The sequence below is a fragment of the Monodelphis domestica genome, chromosome 5 (genome assembly GCF_027887165.1).
Source record: "Monodelphis domestica isolate mMonDom1 chromosome 5, mMonDom1.pri, whole genome shotgun sequence".
Taxonomy (NCBI): domain Eukaryota; kingdom Metazoa; phylum Chordata; class Mammalia; order Didelphimorphia; family Didelphidae; genus Monodelphis; species Monodelphis domestica.
The window spans coordinates 7155356-7171167 of record NC_077231.1 but is presented as its reverse complement, the minus strand read 5'-3'; the positions used below and the strand labels follow the sequence as shown (position 1 = coordinate 7171167).

General features: G+C 54.8%; 1 protein-coding gene across 1 annotated transcript in view; it reads right to left on the bottom strand.

The window, feature by feature from the left end:
• Positions 1 to 899: 899 nt before the first annotated feature.
• Positions 900 to 15812, bottom strand: part of LOC103095594 (putative interleukin-17 receptor E-like) — a 34993-nt gene continuing 20080 nt past the window's right edge. The window contains exons 3-13 of the mRNA XM_056798462.1: positions 15631 to 15658; positions 11315 to 11464; positions 10720 to 10829; positions 9734 to 9965; positions 9096 to 9140; positions 8544 to 8941; positions 8207 to 8278; positions 7331 to 7385; positions 6884 to 7047; positions 5874 to 5918; positions 900 to 1395 (exon numbers count right to left, since the gene is read on the bottom strand). Of these exons, the coding sequence (XP_056654440.1) occupies positions 1201 to 1395; positions 5874 to 5918; positions 6884 to 7047; positions 7331 to 7385; positions 8207 to 8278; positions 8544 to 8941; positions 9096 to 9140; positions 9734 to 9965; positions 10720 to 10829; positions 11315 to 11464; positions 15631 to 15658 (1494 nt within the window). The 3' untranslated portion in view covers positions 900 to 1200. The remainder of the gene's footprint in view (positions 1396 to 5873; positions 5919 to 6883; positions 7048 to 7330; positions 7386 to 8206; positions 8279 to 8543; positions 8942 to 9095; positions 9141 to 9733; positions 9966 to 10719; positions 10830 to 11314; positions 11465 to 15630; positions 15659 to 15812) is intronic.

Genomic DNA, 15812 nt, shown 5'->3' with positions numbered 1-15812 from the left:
TCCATCCCCCTGGGACCCCTCCCTCCTCCCTCCCCTTCTCCATCTCGCTGGATCCCTCCCTCCCCTCCATCCCCCTGGACCCCTCCCTCCCTCCCTCCCCTTCTCCATCTCGCTGGGATCCCTCCCTCCCCTTCTCCATCCCCCTGGGATCCCTCCCTCCCTCCCTCCCCTTCTCCATCCTGCTGGGATCCCTCCCTCCCCTCCCTCCCCTTCTCCATCTCGCTGGGATCCCTCCTCCCCTTCTCCATCCCCCTGGGACCCCTCCCTCCCTCCCTCCCCTTCTCCATCTCGCTGGGATCCCTCCCTCCCCTCCATCCCCCTGGGACCCCTCCTCCCCTCCCTCCCCTTCTCCATCTCGCTGGGATCCCTCCCTCCCCTCCATCCCCCTGGGACCCCTCCCTCCCTCCCTCCCCTTCTCCATCTCGCTGGATCCCTCCCTCCCCTCCATCCCCCTGGGATCCCTCCCTCCCTCCCTCCCCTTCTCCATCCCCCTGGGACCCCTCCCTCCCTCCCTCCCCTTCTCATCTCGCTGGGATCCCTCCCTCCCCTCCATCCCCCTGGGACCCCTCCCTCCCTCCCCTTCTCCATCTCGCTGGGATCCTCCCTCCCCTCCATCCCCCTGGGACCCCTCCCTCCCTCCCTCCCCTTCTCCATCTCGCTGGATCCCTCCCTCCCCTCCATCCCCCTGGGACCCCTCCCTCCCTCCCTCCCCTTCTCCATCTCGCTGGGATCCCTCCCTCCCTCCATCCCCCTGGACCCCTCCTCCCTCCCTCCCCTTCTCCATCTCGCTGGGATCCCTCCCTCCCCTCCATCCCCCTGGGACCCCTCCCTCCCTCCCTCCCCTTCTCCATCCCCCTGGGATCCCTCCTCCCTCTCTAATCCTCCCTCCCTCCCTCCCCTTCTCCATCTCCCTGGGATCCCTCCGTCCCTCCCTCAACTTTAGCCCCAGATCCAAAGCCTTCTCGGCCGCGGAGAGCAGGCATCGCCCCTCTGGGACATAGGGCTCTGCCCCTCCCGGAGGGAGGGAGGGAGGGAGGCCGCGGGTCAGTCAGCGGCGCTTCTAAGTCTGAACTGGCCAAGCTTTAGGACGCCTTCAGGCGCGGGACTAGAACCGCGGGGCCAATTCTTCCCCTGCCCTCCCAAGATGCCCCGGGACACAAACTCCCCGGAAGTGGGGGGGGGGGGAGACTAGACGGCGCGTCAGGCTCGCCGAAGGACTGCGCGCCTCCTCCCGAGGCCCCGAAGGGACGAGCCAAGTTGTCCGGATGGGGGCAGGATCCTCCTAGGCTGGCCCACGCGGGGAAGGGGAAGGCTGGGCCGCCGTGCTAGGCAGTTACCTGGAAAGTTTCCGGTGGCAAAGGGACATCGGACCCAGGAGCCTTGCGGGGTTGTGAACTGCAGAGAGAGGGAGGGCGCCGCTGAGGGGAGCCCGAGGCTGCCCCCAAAGCCGGCACGGCCCGCGGAAGAGGAGCCCCCAGGGCCAAAGGGAGGGGGAACAGCGGGCTCGCCTGATTGTATACTCCCGGCAGGGAGCGGAGCGGAGGCCCAAAGGGGCGGCCCCCTCCCCCGCCATTTGTGCGCCTGTGGCGAGGTTTCCCCTAGAGCTGGGAGGGCGGATTTCCGAGGCTTCGAGGAAAGCCTCAGGGGGACTCTGTGGCCCATAAGGCCCTGGGGGAAGTGAGCTCGGGAGGGGCGGGAAATTCTCCAGAACGGAAGGAAGACCCGCACTGAGGGGGGAACAAACGAAGAGTCTAAAGAAAGCCCTGCGGATACCAGGGGAGCTCGCTGGCCTCCCCTTCATTTGTTTTAATTAAGTGGCTTGCTCAGGGTCACATAGTATCTGAGGTCCGATTTGAACCCAGGACCTCCCATCTCTGGGCGGAGAGCTTGATCCCTTGAGCCACCCAGCTGCCTCTCAGCTTCCAAAAATTTTAAATGATTTGCACAGAAGATCGAACTGAGTCCAGCTAAGGGTGGAGAAAGACAAGAGCCCGGCCGGACAGACAACAAGGACTACCCATCCTCTTGGGTGCCTGGTCCTGGCTAGCACTGGGATCACAGGCCCAGCGACAGGGGAATACCAGTACATACAGTAGTTCTGTTCCGTTCAATACAAAGCACTCCTGGGTGGCGGGTGGCTCAGGAAAGACTCAAGGAAGAGATTGGAAGCCAAGCTGGAAGGCAATCCATGAAGTGGGAGGAAAAGAGGGATGGCATTCCAGGCATGGGGAACTGCCAGGGCAAGGGCCCCAAGATGGGAGATGGATGTGAGGAACAAGGAGGAAGCCAGTGTGGATGGTAACATCCAAGAGGCAGGAAAGCTAGTCTGGAGGAAGACTGGGCTTTGAAAACCAGGCAAGAGGAGTTTCTGTTTATCCTGCAGGCTAGGGGTAGCTCCTGGGGTTTCCTGGGGACAGAATTCATGTGGTCAGAGCTACATAAGAAAAATCCCTGTGGCAGCGGTGTGGAAGCTGGACTGCAATGCCCCAACCCCAGGGCAAGACCCTGGAAGGAGTGGATGGGAATGGCAGAGCTGTCAATAAATACAGGGCAGTGGAGAAGAGGGGGATTTGCGGGAAGGCCAGTCAGTTCTCATTTGGACAGCCTGAGTTCGAGGTGCCCGAAGGGTCAGAGGAGAGATTAGAGCTGGCTCTGTGGATCTGGGACTTGGCCCCCTCCTCATCCCGTGTCTTGCTCCTTAATCTTCGCTCTTCCTCCTCCTCTCCACCTTCGGACTTCCCTAGCTGCCTTCAAATCCCACCTGAAAGTCTCTTACAGGGAGCCTTTCCCAAGTCCTCTTAATTCCACGCCTTCCTTCTTTCTCTTAAAAAGAAACACTCCTGCCTTCCACCTCACAATTAATACAAAGTACTGCTTCCAAGGCAGAAGAAAAGGGAGATCTTCTCCGGGTCACCCAGCCAGGACGTGCCAGGGGTCAAATTTGAACCCAGGACCTCCTGTCTCTAGGTCAGACTCTCTATTCATTGAGCCACCCAGCTGCCCTGCTTGCTTCTCTGAATTATTTCCTATTCATCCTACAAATAGCTTGTTGGCTGCTTTGGGCGGCTTGGAGAGGGCAGGCACCATCTCCTCCTCTTTTTGCATTCCTTGCATACTGAGCCCAGAGCCTGGCCTGCACACCCTAGAGGGGGAATAAATATTGATTGAAGGGAGAGGAAACCTCTAGAAAAGGAGGCAGTGATCCCAGAGAGTCAGCTGCTTTGGGGGACCATCCCTAGACTGACAATTAGGGAGATGCCAGAGCTTGCTTCCACCTAGATTCTGGCAGACCATTTGACAACATCGGTCAGGATTTGGTAACTCCCAGGGTGAGATGCTGAGGCCGTGGGGTGGAGCAGACCTCAAGAGGAGCTGTTCCATGGGATTCCTGGCCTTTTAGGAAAGAGGTTTCCAGTGGAGCGCCTCAGGGGTCTGTGCGCTGCTCTGCTCTGCTCTTTCTGGCACGTCTCTGTTCTTATCAATACGTGGGATAACCCAATCAGGGTCCAAGAAGCATTTCAAAAGTCAGACCAAAGGGGTGAATTGGGAGGAATGATTTCTTTTTTTTTAGCCAGGACCTGGGATTCTCCTGGCATAATCCAGAACACTCAGGAAGACCCTGCTCTGGGGTGTAGTGTTGTCCAGAGCTACCTGGAGCCTTGCCCAGGGTCACCCAGTCAATACGTGTCCCAAACCCCTCTTCTCCACTGCCCTGTATTTTTTGACAGCTCTGCCATTCCCCATCTACTCCTTCTGGAGTCTCACCATGTTGATGAGTCAGTTGATGATGCTCTCCTCACAGAGCAGGGTCCCAAGCCCAGCTCTTTCTGACCCTCTGGCCACAGAGCAGTACCGCCTCTTAAAATGAAATGGAATCGGGATACGTGTCAATCTTATCATTGGATTTTTTACAAATCATCCGCAGAAATGCAAGACGGGAGTGCCGATTGGTCAGCGGTTCCCCTGAAAAAGTTATAGGGGTCATAGTGGACTGATTGCAAGCTTGCTATGGGCCAGCAGCACAAGATGGCAGCCAAACGGACTCGTCTGGGACTGCGTTAAAAAAGACACTGCGTCTGTGGTCCGCTGGCCTTGTCAAACCACCCAGGGTGGACCATTCCTGGCTCCAGGCACCACAGTTCGGGAAAGATGCTGGTTCCCCAGAAAGAGTCCAGAGAAGAACAGCTAGTAAGGCAAAGGGTCTGGAGATGGTTCCAGAGAAGGTTTGGTGGAAGGAACTGGGGGTATTGAGCCGGGGGAGAGAAGCATGCCTTGGACTAGCGCTTTCTCCACATGGTTGAGGAGCACTTTGTAGATAAGAGATCTGATTTCCTCTGCTCAACCTCAGAGGATAGAATCATTTCTCAACAATCAGAGGCAGGATAGGCTGTGCCAGGAGGCAGGAACCACCCCCACGAGGTCTCTAAATAGAGGCCATCTAACCCAAGAGCATTCTTGTTCCAATGTGGATTGGACCGAAGACGTTCCTATGAGATTCAGTGGTTCCAGGGCAACCTTTGTCACAGACATGGACATATGGGACAGAGGTGATGGATGGGCCATGAGACACTGGGAGGAAGGGGCAATGCCAGCCTACAAGGGCGAGGCTTCCGGTGGCCTAGCCTGTCCAGCTGGGACCAGGTTTTCATCTGGCCTTGGCATCCTGGTCAGGGCACATCACCACAACAGAAGGGCTGTGCACGTTTCAGGCAGAAGCTTCAGAGGGGCGAGGGTTCTGAAGGCGCTCGACTCCCCCCACCCTTAGTCTGAGGACCTCATTCTGGATGCCCCGTCTGAAAGCTAATAGGCCTTCCCAGGCTTCTGCCTCAATAGTTTTATGCCATCTGCTTTTCTCAGAAAGAGATGAGTGATCCAAGTCCTCTCCAAAGAAACCCAAAGATTTTCCTCCCACCAATCAAAAATGGAATGGCTAGGCAGCTCTTTGGGAGGCAGAATGGGGACTGTGAATATAGCCCTAATCTTGGACTCTGAAGTCCTGAGTTAGAATCCTGGTTCTACTACTGACTGGATTTGTGATCTTGAGTAAGCCATGGGCAACTCCTCCTCATCACCATCAGAAATGTCAAAAACAGGAGGCCAAAATTCCAACCTCAGACCCTCATGTCATCTTGAACATGTGTCTTCTGTCTGGGGCTTGAGCAGACCTTCTTCCTTCCCCAGTTCTGTTCTAAACCTGTCCTGCATCTTTTCTTTTTTTTCCTTCTTTTTCTCTCTCTCTTCCTTCCTTTCTTTCTCTCTTTCTCTTTTCCTTTCTTTCCCCCTTCCTTCCTTCCTTCCCTCCTTCTTTACTTCCTTCCATCCTTCCTCCCTCTCTCCCTCTCTCCCTCCCTCCCTCTCCCTCCCTCCCCCTCTCTTTCTTTCCTTCTTTCCTTCTTTCCTCCTTCCTTCCTTCCTTCCTTCCTTCCTTCCTTCCTTTCTTTCTTTCTTCCTTTCTTTCTTTCTCTTTCTTTCTTTCTTTCTTTCTTTCTTTCTTTCTTTCTTTCTTTCTTTCTTTCTTTCTTTCTTTCTTTCTTTCTTTCTTTCTTTCTTTCTTTCTTTCTTTCTTTCTTTCTTTCTTTCTTTCTTTCTTTCTTTCTTTCTTTCTTTCTTTCTTTCTTTCTTTCTTTCTTTCTTTCTTTCTTTCTTTCTTTCTTTCTTTCTTTCTTTCTTTCTTTCCCCTAGTAAGGGCTTAGCAATGGGCGTTAAGTGACTTGCCCAGGGTCATGCAGCTAGGAAGTGTCTGAGGCCAGATTTGAACCCAGGGCCTCCCAACTCTGCCCCTCCTTAAGTGTGTCCCTTGTTGAGGGAAAGGGGATTTGCAGAAGGACTTGAAGGATCAGATCTTGACCTCAAGGGGCTGGCCACTGACTTACCTTCATGCAAAGCCATGGCTGTGGATCCACCTGGAGGTAATGCACCTGCAAGGAAGAGGTATTTCTTGTTTGAGACTTTTTCAACGAACAAGCACTTGTTTTCTCTCCCTCTTATCTGCCCCACCTCTCCCTAATTAAAAAGAAAAACAAAATCTTTGGGACTGGCAGGTCAAGTAAAGCCAAACAAATCCTGCCATTGGCCTCATCCAAAAACATGGCCTCATCCAAAAAACATTTGGCATCTTGAGTCCCTGGCTCTGGGTCAGGAGTGGGGGAGGCCTGGGGAGGGCCAGAGGTGGGCCAAATCAGGCTGGGAGCTTGGGCGAGGGGGGGAGGCCCTCTGGTGACCCCAAGCAGCCCGGGCTGCAAGTTGTATTTGTTGTTCTCTCTGGCCTGATGGGAAACCCTCTAGAGAATGGCTTCTTGCCTGAGGATGTTGGCTAGATCAAGGTTAGAGGAGAACTGTTGGAGCCCTTGGGCTCCGGCCACCTGGACAGATGGTGCCCTGCCCCGATGATCCTCTGGAGCTGGGATCAGCCAGAAGAGCTGGCTTTTGAGAGCCTTCCTGGCCTCCTCCAGGAAGCCCGGCTGAACAGCTCTCTCTTTCCTCTGACTTCCTTCTCCCAAGCACGGGCCCCTGTCTTCTCTCCTGCTCCTCTCACTTTCCCTTCTCTCCCCCTGTGCCTTGGCTCCCTCCCTCCTGGCTACCCAGGATCCTTTCTGCTCGTGGCTTAGAACAGGGCCTGGAATCCAGGGGGTGCTTTCTAAACGATCACTGGCATGCCAACATGTGTGCATGTGTATGTAGCATGTGGTTGTGGAGAGCGTATGGCGACTGTAAAGCTTCCTGAAGGCAGCAGAGACGTTTGCTTTTCGCCTTTGTCTCTCCGGCCCCTGGCACGGCACCGGGAGGAAAGGAAGACGTTCCGGCTCCGGCTCTCGTGCTTTCTCCTCCCGACCCTCAGCGAGTGGCCTTTTCCGCTCCAAAGCTCTGGGCTTCCTGCACTTACGTTGCCCGGGATGCTCCTGTTGGTGTTGCTCAGCTCCCAGCACTTGTCGCCCATCTCCGACATCCCACAGAGGTGGACATGGCCCTGGACGGGGCAGGGGGGCTCCCAGCTCAGGGCTCCAGTGAAGGGGTTGTAGACGACGTAATCCCACAGGACGAGGGTGTCTACACAGACGCAGAGACCAAGAAGGGGGTCTGAAAGGGGGGAAGAGCCCCTTCTTGTGTCCCTCCGCCCATGCGGGCAGCCCGTGGGGTCCCAGCCCACCCAGAGGATGGAGCTGATGAAGCTGTGGCCCCCCCGCTGGCCAGCTGGGTTCCAGGCCTCAGGGAGCTCCGTCTGGGTCCCTGGCACCATCCTGAGTCCAAGGAGCTGGGAACCCCAGGGCAGGCCCCCAGGGTGGCCGGAGGGGAGTAGGGGCTGCTCTGCCCAGGACTGCTGCTTACTTGCCATTTTCAAAGGGACAGATCTGGACTCTCACGGCATCAGGGACGGCAGCCCAGCCCTGGAAGGGGGAAGCAGGTCAGCTCAGCCTAAGAGCCCTGCCGAGAAAGCTAAGCTGACCCCCCACCAGCACAGGAAGCGTGGGATGGAGGCCCCCCGAGAGCAGGACAGCCTTCCTCTCTGGGCCTGGATCTGTCTCTTCCTCCGGGAAGGCGAGCTCAGGCTTGTACGCTCTCCTGGGGAGCCTCAAATGATCCGTGACAGCTGCTGGGGCTTAGTGAACCCCAGGATCCCGGGCCCCGACCCATTCTGGCTTCCCCCCAACAGAACCGGAGCAAATCTGCCCAAATCCCTCGGCCGCAGTGACCGAGCCCCAGGCAGCATTTCCATGCCCCAAGCATGGTGAAAACCTGGCACAGGCTGTCCAGCGGGGCTGCCTACGTCCCACAGAAGGGCTGACCAGGGGGTGGGAGATCTGCGGGCGAGCTCAGAGGATCAGGGATGCCCCTTCTCGCACCCCGGGACGAGAGGCTGCATTGGTGGGGGACCCTGACATTCGCACCCATCCTTACATTTTGTAGATGAACAAACTGAGGCCTAGGAAGGGAGGTGGCTCTTCCAAGGTTACCAGGTAAGCCAGTGGGACCCCCCCCCCAAGAGCCCATATGAGCCTCTGGCCCAGAAAGGCCCTGCGGCCCTGCGGACGAGGCGCTGACCAGACAGCCCTGCTGAGGTGCTCAGGCCGAGGGCTCTGGCCAGCTTCTTCCCTCCCTGGTCCCACCGTCCTCTCCCCCCAAACTTGGGACGTCTGTGGTTCTGGGGCGCAGGCTGTGGGGGGGGCAGCGGGCTCTCAGGCCCGGGGAGTGGGGAGCAAGCACTGACCTCGATACACAGACACGGCAGGAGCCGAGAGTACTTCAGGGACACCTCCGCCCCGGGCTGCTCCGCAAGCACCTGTGTCCAAGGAGGCAGGCTGAAACCCACTGGCCTTGGAAGCCCGTGTGCGCTGGGAGCCCGAGTCTTTTGTGGGTGCCTCCAGCACCCCATTGTGGGCCTCGTGGATGGGCCTCCTCTGCTTGTCTGCGCCCCCTCCCCACCTCAGCCCCTGAGCTAAGAGCTCCCGCCTGGCCGGGGTCCCCGTGGCTGCAGACGGGAGCCCCCCTCGATTATGGGGTCCCACTGCCCAAGATGAGCGCCCCGTGCCACGGCCCAGACTCACGAGGACTGGTGGGCTGTGGTCTTCGCAAGAGAACCACTTGAGGCACAGCCGGACGTAGTAGGCCTGGCCCTTGGACACTTCTGCAAAGCGCACCCTGATGGCCTTCTGGGCCGGGTCAACAGCGTAGTGGAGCCCCCCAGCTGGCAGGGACAAAAGGTAAGGATGGAGCGCCACTCCCTCCAGAGAGGGCTGCCCCCACAGGCCTGGCCGGGGAGCCCCATCCCGAGAGGGGCTCTGCCCCCCCTGCCACCGCAGAACCCTAGTGGGGGCACAGTGCGGGGAGGCGGGAGCCTGGGTCCTTTTACTGCCAGCTGCGGCGGCACTCGAGCACCACCTCCCCTGATCCAAGACCTTTGGTGAAGATCCAGGAAGACAGGATCGGAAGATGCCTCGGCATCCTTTGAACCCAGGCCTTCTGCTGTTTCTACCTCAGCCCTGGAACCCAGAGACCGTGAAGCCCCGGGTGCTGCGAGATAGGGACCAGCACGCTCTGAGGGTGTGCCAAGGAGGACCGGCATTCCTGGGCTCAGGCGGGCAGCCCGTAACACTCACCGAAGCAGGCTGGGATGCTTCTTCCCACGTCGGCGTTTGTACAGTCTGCAAGAGAACCAGGACGGGGAAGAGTCTGGGGCTGACGGAGCGCCTGAGGGCCGGCTGCCCCTGGCCCTGGTCAAGGCCCCCTCGGAAGGGCCTGCAGCCAGCAGCATTCCCCAGGCCAAGGGGTCCCCGAGACCAGTCATCCCCGCGGCTCAGAGGGAAGCTTCCCCTTTACTCCGCAGAACCTGCCTCTCCCTCCATTGTAAGTCATGTTCCTGTGGACTTCCTCGGAGAGGCTGCTGTCAGGAGTCTAGCGAGGCGGGAGGCGGTGCTGGAAGAGGACGCCCAACCCAAGCGCCCGTTTCCTCTGGGGATTCTTGCTTTGCTCTAGGCTGGCTAAGGAAAGCGGAGGCCCTTGTCTGCTCCTCTGCCTTCTTTGTCCCTGCACCTGAGCTCTGTGCCCAGCACCCTTCTAAGGACATAAGGAGGCCTGGGAGACACCTCTGGCGAGGCCAGCAGGGCTCTTAGAAGAGTGCTGCCGTGAGAGCTCTGGACCTTTTCCTTTCCCCTCTCCTAAGTCCCACCTATTTCTGGGTGCCAGCAGGATCGATCCTTTCTGTTCCTGCCGGGACATGCAAGCATCACACTTCTTTAACTCAAGGATGTCTCTTGGGTTACAGCTGAACGCAAGCTTGTCCTTTCTACTCCCCCAGGGGCTAACCATGTCCCCCTACAGTCGGCGGTCTGCGGGACAATTCCTGGAAGCTGACCTTCCACGTGGTACTCGCGGCTGATCTGGACCTCGCAGTAGTAGGGGACGGTCTTCAGGGTGACGTAGACGTGCTGAGCAACATTCACTTCAAAACAGTCAAAGTGGACCTGGAGCTGGGCCAGACACGGCAGGGTCACTGAGGAAGGGGAGAGAGGGAAGCGGGGGACCCGGACCCCGTCTCCAGGGTCAGGGCCGCTGAGGGGAGCCCTCCCTCGGGAACCCTCTGGAATCCGGCACTGGGCTGAGCTTTGCAGGTAATGAGACAGAAGAGAAGACCCAGCCCTGTCCTCAGGGAGCTCCCCGTTTAGGAGAGGAGAGAAGGGGATGAGCTGAGACAGAGAGCCAAGCTCTCTCCTCAGGCAGCTTGGATGGAAAGCTGACCAGCAGAGGTTAAGTGACTTGCCCAAGGTCACCGAGCAGAGAAGTATCTGAAACCAAGTGTGTGCCCAGCCTGACTGAGCTCACCTAGCTGCCATTTGGCTTATATTTTCCCCAGTGAAATGTAAATTCCTTGAGGGCAAGGACTGCTGGGTTTCTTATATTTATCAGCTGGCACAGTGCCTAGGACACAGCAGGCGCTTAATTAACAAATGACTTGATTTGATTCCTTGTTTCTGTTCCCTGAAGAGACCTGGTGGAGTGAAGACACAGAGATCTAGAACACGGGGCCTCATGGCAGTTCTATGAAAACCGCATCTTAAAGGATGGTGAGAGAAGAGGGAGGCTTTCTAGGTGTCGGGGTGGAACGGTCCTACCAGATAAGGAGGACAAGGAGAAGACTGAGGCAGCCTCAATCCCCACCGCCTTTTCCCCATCTCTCTCCCTTTCCGCTAAGCCCCATCCAAGAGGACATTCGCTCCAGCTCACCATTCTGCCCACCATCTTCCGACTGGCGACCCTGGGGATCCTGGTGCTGTGACACCTTGTCTCCTGGGTGTCCAGGGACAGGAGGCAGATCTCCAGGCCTCGGACGCTTTCTAGGACCAAGAGGAAGTAAGCAGGACATCACATTTGGTTCCTGGTGTCCATGGTGGTAGGGACAAAGAGCCCAAACTCCCCTGTAGCCTCCAGGTTCCTTTATACCCAAGCATGGGCCAGGAGAAGACAATTCTCTGGCCACAGATGTGATTGACTGAAAGACCGTATTGGAGGGGGAGCATGGAAAAGATCCTGAGATCATGCAGGGGTCTGGGGAGAGTAGAAAACAGGAGAAGGAACAAGCTGGAACTTTTGCTTGGGGCTCAGAATGGTCTTGGAAGCCGTGGGTTAAGAAAACCAAGCCCAGATGGAAGCCACTGCCAGAGTCCTCATCTCGAGATCCATCCTTCCCCAACCCATCTCCTACCGAAGGTCACAGATCACGCAGTGGGCAGAGAGGAATCTTGAGCTGCCCTAACCAAATGGTCTCTGAGACACCCCCAAGGCTGGGGGCCCCTCAAGAGGCTTGACCACTGGCTCTCACCTTCCATGACGAGGCTGGCACTGACACTCAGATGTAAGGAGCAGGTCCCTCTTTGGACACACTTTATAGCTGTGGACAATGTCAGGGACTCCAGGATGGATGGCGTCACCAATGGGGATGGATGGCGGCAAAAACTATTAAAAATGTTCCCTGTAGGAGAGAAAGAACAGGGGACCCCTCTACTGTGCCTGTCCATAGATGCTTCTGGAGAGGACTCAATACTCACACCTGGTGAAGGGAAGGGAAAGGGCAAGATCATCCGCCAGCAGGAAAGGCAGCAGCAGATCTCTAACTACGAAGACTCATCAACATGTTTGAGTGGAAAAGAGAAAAGCTGATGAGTGGACCCGGAATCCACTCAGTACAGCTCCTCCCTGGGCCTTGGATCCAGACAGAAAGTTCTATCCAATATCAATGACAGGGAATCACCAAAAAACCAAGAGGAGGCCCTAGTGCTAAAGGCCACCATGGAGCCAGTGACGTGTCCCTCTGGCCAAGGAGATCTGACTACACGGTCTTTTCTCTAAGCTCAACCTCAGTTTCCCCTTTGCAAAATGAGAAGGTTGGATTAGACAACCTCTACGGTTGCTCCAAGAGTTGACATTCTCTGACCCTATGATGGTAGTCCAGAAGGTCTGGGCTTCTTTAAGGCTTTACAGTTTCACCTGTCATTGCTTGGGGTAAAATTCCTTCCACCCTACGCTCAGAGAGAGTGTGCGGCAATGTGCCAACTTTTTAGAATTTGGGGCCCTGCAAAGAATTGGAAAGTGGGTAATGGCTGAGCAAGTTATAGTATACAAGTGTAAAGGCTTACTAAGAAATGGCGAGCAGGAGGGGCTCAGAAAAACCTGGAAAGACCTTAATGAACTGAAGCAGAGTGAAATAAGCAGAACCTGGAGAACATCGTGCATAATGGCAGGACTACTGTACAATGAGCAACGCTGAATAACAGCTCTTCTCAGCACCACAATGATGCAAAACTATCCCAAAGAATGATTTTAATGATTTTAAAAAACGCCGTATTCTCCCAGAGAAAAAGAACTCATAGAGTCTGGGCAAACTTTTTTCAATTTCTTTCTTAAAGTTTTTCAAGTTTCCTTCCATGAAAGGATGAATAAGGGAAAATGTTTTATGTGATTGTTTATGTAACATCTATATGAGATTGCTCACCATGGGGGGTGGATTAGGGAGGAGGGAGGGAAGGAGAGAATTTAACACTCAATATTCTTTGAAAAATGTTGGAAATAGTTTTTATAGGTAATTGAGGAAATTTTAAAATTAATTTTTTTTTAAAAAAGGAACTTGTTGCCCTGGTGAATTCTCCCATCTGGGACACTGCTTAGAAAGCATTAGGAAACAAGAAAGCCTTCTGAGGAACAAGATCTCAAAGACCCCCTTCCCAGTCCTCACAGGAGAACCCCTCAGACCCTCTTTACTCTTAGTATACAGAGAGGGCGGATGAAAAGACTCTGGTCTGGACCCTAAGGATGGCACCATTGAACAAGAAAGCTCATAACTGGGTCTGGAGCCTTTATGATATTTCTGAGGCACTACTCCCCCTCCCAGGGGTCTTGGGCCCAAATTGAGACCCACTCCTCTAAGTCACTGATAGAGCACAGGGTTAGGCCAGGAGAGCACTACCTCCCAGCTGAGGTTCCATTAGACCATTACTGAATGACCATTCTTTGGCTCAGACCATCCAGGCAAGCCTTACCCTCTCTAACTGTACCGTGCGACCCAGGCCACACCTTTCCAAATTTCCACCAAGCACGTACATGTTTCTTCATCAGACACTTTGCTGCAACTTCGTCATGCTACGTCAACAGAATTCTCCAAGCTACGACTCTAGTAGCCTTATTTTAAAAAAAGGAAATGGAGCAAGGCTCCGCTGGTGTGACCGGTTCTCAGGGAAGTCAGCCCAGCTTGTAGTGACCATCATTTCCCTTTTTGGATATCCACAACCCATCCCTTTAGGGAAACAATGTGGAAATTTATCAGAACTTGACTCAAACTCACTGGTTCTTAGTTCTCTCTTGGGCAAAATTAGAACACTGGTTTGTCTGCGGCATAAGACGATCCCCTTCCATGCGCCAGGCATTTTCACTCTCTGTCCCCTCTGCTCTCCTCCTCATCTCCTGCTTCTGGCTTCCCAACTTCCTTCAGATCCCTGCTAAAAGCCCATCTTCTACAGGAAGCCTTTCCTGAACGCCCTCAATTTTAATGCCTTCTCTCTGTTGAGGATCTCCAATTTATTCTGTCTGAATCCTGCTTAGACTGAGACCTCCTTGAGGGCAGGAACTGTCTTTTGTTTCCTTTGTCTCCCCAAGGAACGTCTCACAGTGCTTGGTACACAGTTTAATAAACACTGCCTGGGACCTGTCCCATTTTCCAGGAAGCTTGGATTGTTGTTGAGTCCTTGAGTCTTCCCTCTTTCTCAATTCTCCCAGGCCTTCAGTTACCAAGAGCCGCAGCTCCCACCTCTGCCACAATGGCTCCCATCTGTCCTCTCCCCTCTGCCCACCTTTTTTAAGGCACCAGAAGGGATGAAGGCAGCACTCATTTCTCCTAACAGCATCAGTTTCTCTGATAATCCCACCAGGCCCTTTCCAGCCTTCTTGCCCTTCCCATACATGATGGATAGATGCTCTGTCTCTTGGCCCCGTGACTTTCCACAGGCTTTCCTCAGGCCTAGAAAACACTCCTTCTCAGCTTCTTTCTCAGGTTCTCTGGCTTCCTTCGAAGCTCAGCGTTACCCTCCCCCTATATATGTATATATAAATATCTATATATATACCCTCACTTTTCCTCAGCTGCTAGTTGCCTCCCTAAAAAACGACTGTGGGTATTTCACATCAATTTAGACATATACAAGTTGTCTCCTCTTAGGGAATACAAGCTCCATGAGGGCAGGAATTTTCCTCTCCAGAATGGTGCATAGTACCTGCTTAATAAATGTTAATTAATCAATTGATTGAACCAGGCCCTGGGAGGATCCCTATCCTATGCCAGACATAGGAAAAAGGAAGAAAGGGCCCTTGGATCATTGACACTAAGGGGGGGGGGCAAACAGGAAGCTGCCCTATGAGGGAGGCCCACCCACCATTGCTCTTCTTCTGATCTGACCCATCCTGCTTGGCCTCTCTCTTGATTACCCAGAGACACACCTTCAGCCCTTTAAGCTCAGGAAGCTGTTTGTTCCTAAGAAGATCCAGAACCATGCTGGTACTGATTATTCATCACCAAAGGCTTCCTGGCCCTCCTTTCCTCTCCTTTCTGTCCCCTTTCCCCAAGTTCTTAGACCTTTCAGGACCCAGACACCTGAATCTCTTTAAACCTAGGTCTGTCTAAAGGTGAGGAGGAAAAGTGAAGTGCATATGAGGGCACAGGGCCCGTGACCTGCCAGAATTATATATAGCCTTATCAAAGAGGTCCTTTGGGGAACTTTATACTCCCACGATGCCTAGGGGCCAAGAGAGAGCCCCACTCATTCCAGCCACTTGGGCCCCAAGTATCTTGTGTCTTAAAGGAGGTCAAAGTTGATGCCCCTTGAGGTCCCTTTTAATTTTAGCATTCTATGAATGGCATTGTCTCTTTGTCTCTACTTCCTCCCTCCTTCTCTCCCCCCAGTGTTCCTCCCTCCCTCCTCCTCCTTTCCTTCCTCCTCCCTTTCCTTCCTTCCTTCCTTCCTTCCTTCCTTCCTTCCTTCCTTCCTTCCTTCCTTCCTTCCTTCCTTCCTTCCTTCCTTCCTTCCTCCCTCCCTTCCTTCCTTCCTTCCTTCCTTCCTTCCTTCCTTCCTTCCTCCCTCTTTCTCTCCCCTCAATATTCCTCCCTCCCTCCCTTCTTCCCTCCCTCCCTCCTTCTCTCCCCTCAATGTTCCTCCCTCCCTCTCTCCTTCCCTTCCTCCTTCCCTTCCTCCCTCCCTGCCTCCCTTCCTTCCTTCCTTCCTTTCTATTCCTTTTACCTTTTCCAAGGCAGAGGAACAGTAAGGGCTAAGTTAGGTGATGGAGGTTGAGTAACTTGCCCAGGGTCTCACAAGGAATGGATTAGGGCCAGATATGAACCCAGGACTGCCTGTATTCAGGAGTGAACCTCTAGCCACTGAGCAACCTGACTGCCCTTCCTGCCCATCTCTCGAAGTCCAATAGAGACATGATTCTGACCCTTTCAGGAGCAGATCTTCAGCTCTAGGCCACTTTAGGCTGTGATCTCAGAGATGGGAGAGAGAGGTTCCCAGAAGGTATTGCCCAGATTCCTAAAAGTAGCAAGTGCAGGCCAAGCTGGGAACTGGGCAAAGACGACCCCATCTGGATACTTACTGTTCACTTTGTTCTTGCAAGCCACACCCTGAGGAGAAATGAGAGAGAGAGAGAGACACAGCATTAAGGGTGGGGTGGTGGACCAAAGACTTTGGGCAGGAGCAGGGCATGGAGGTGGCAGAGAGAGACCCTGTGCATCAAGTCTTCCTTGGAGTCTTGAAGAGACTAGACAACTTGGCCTC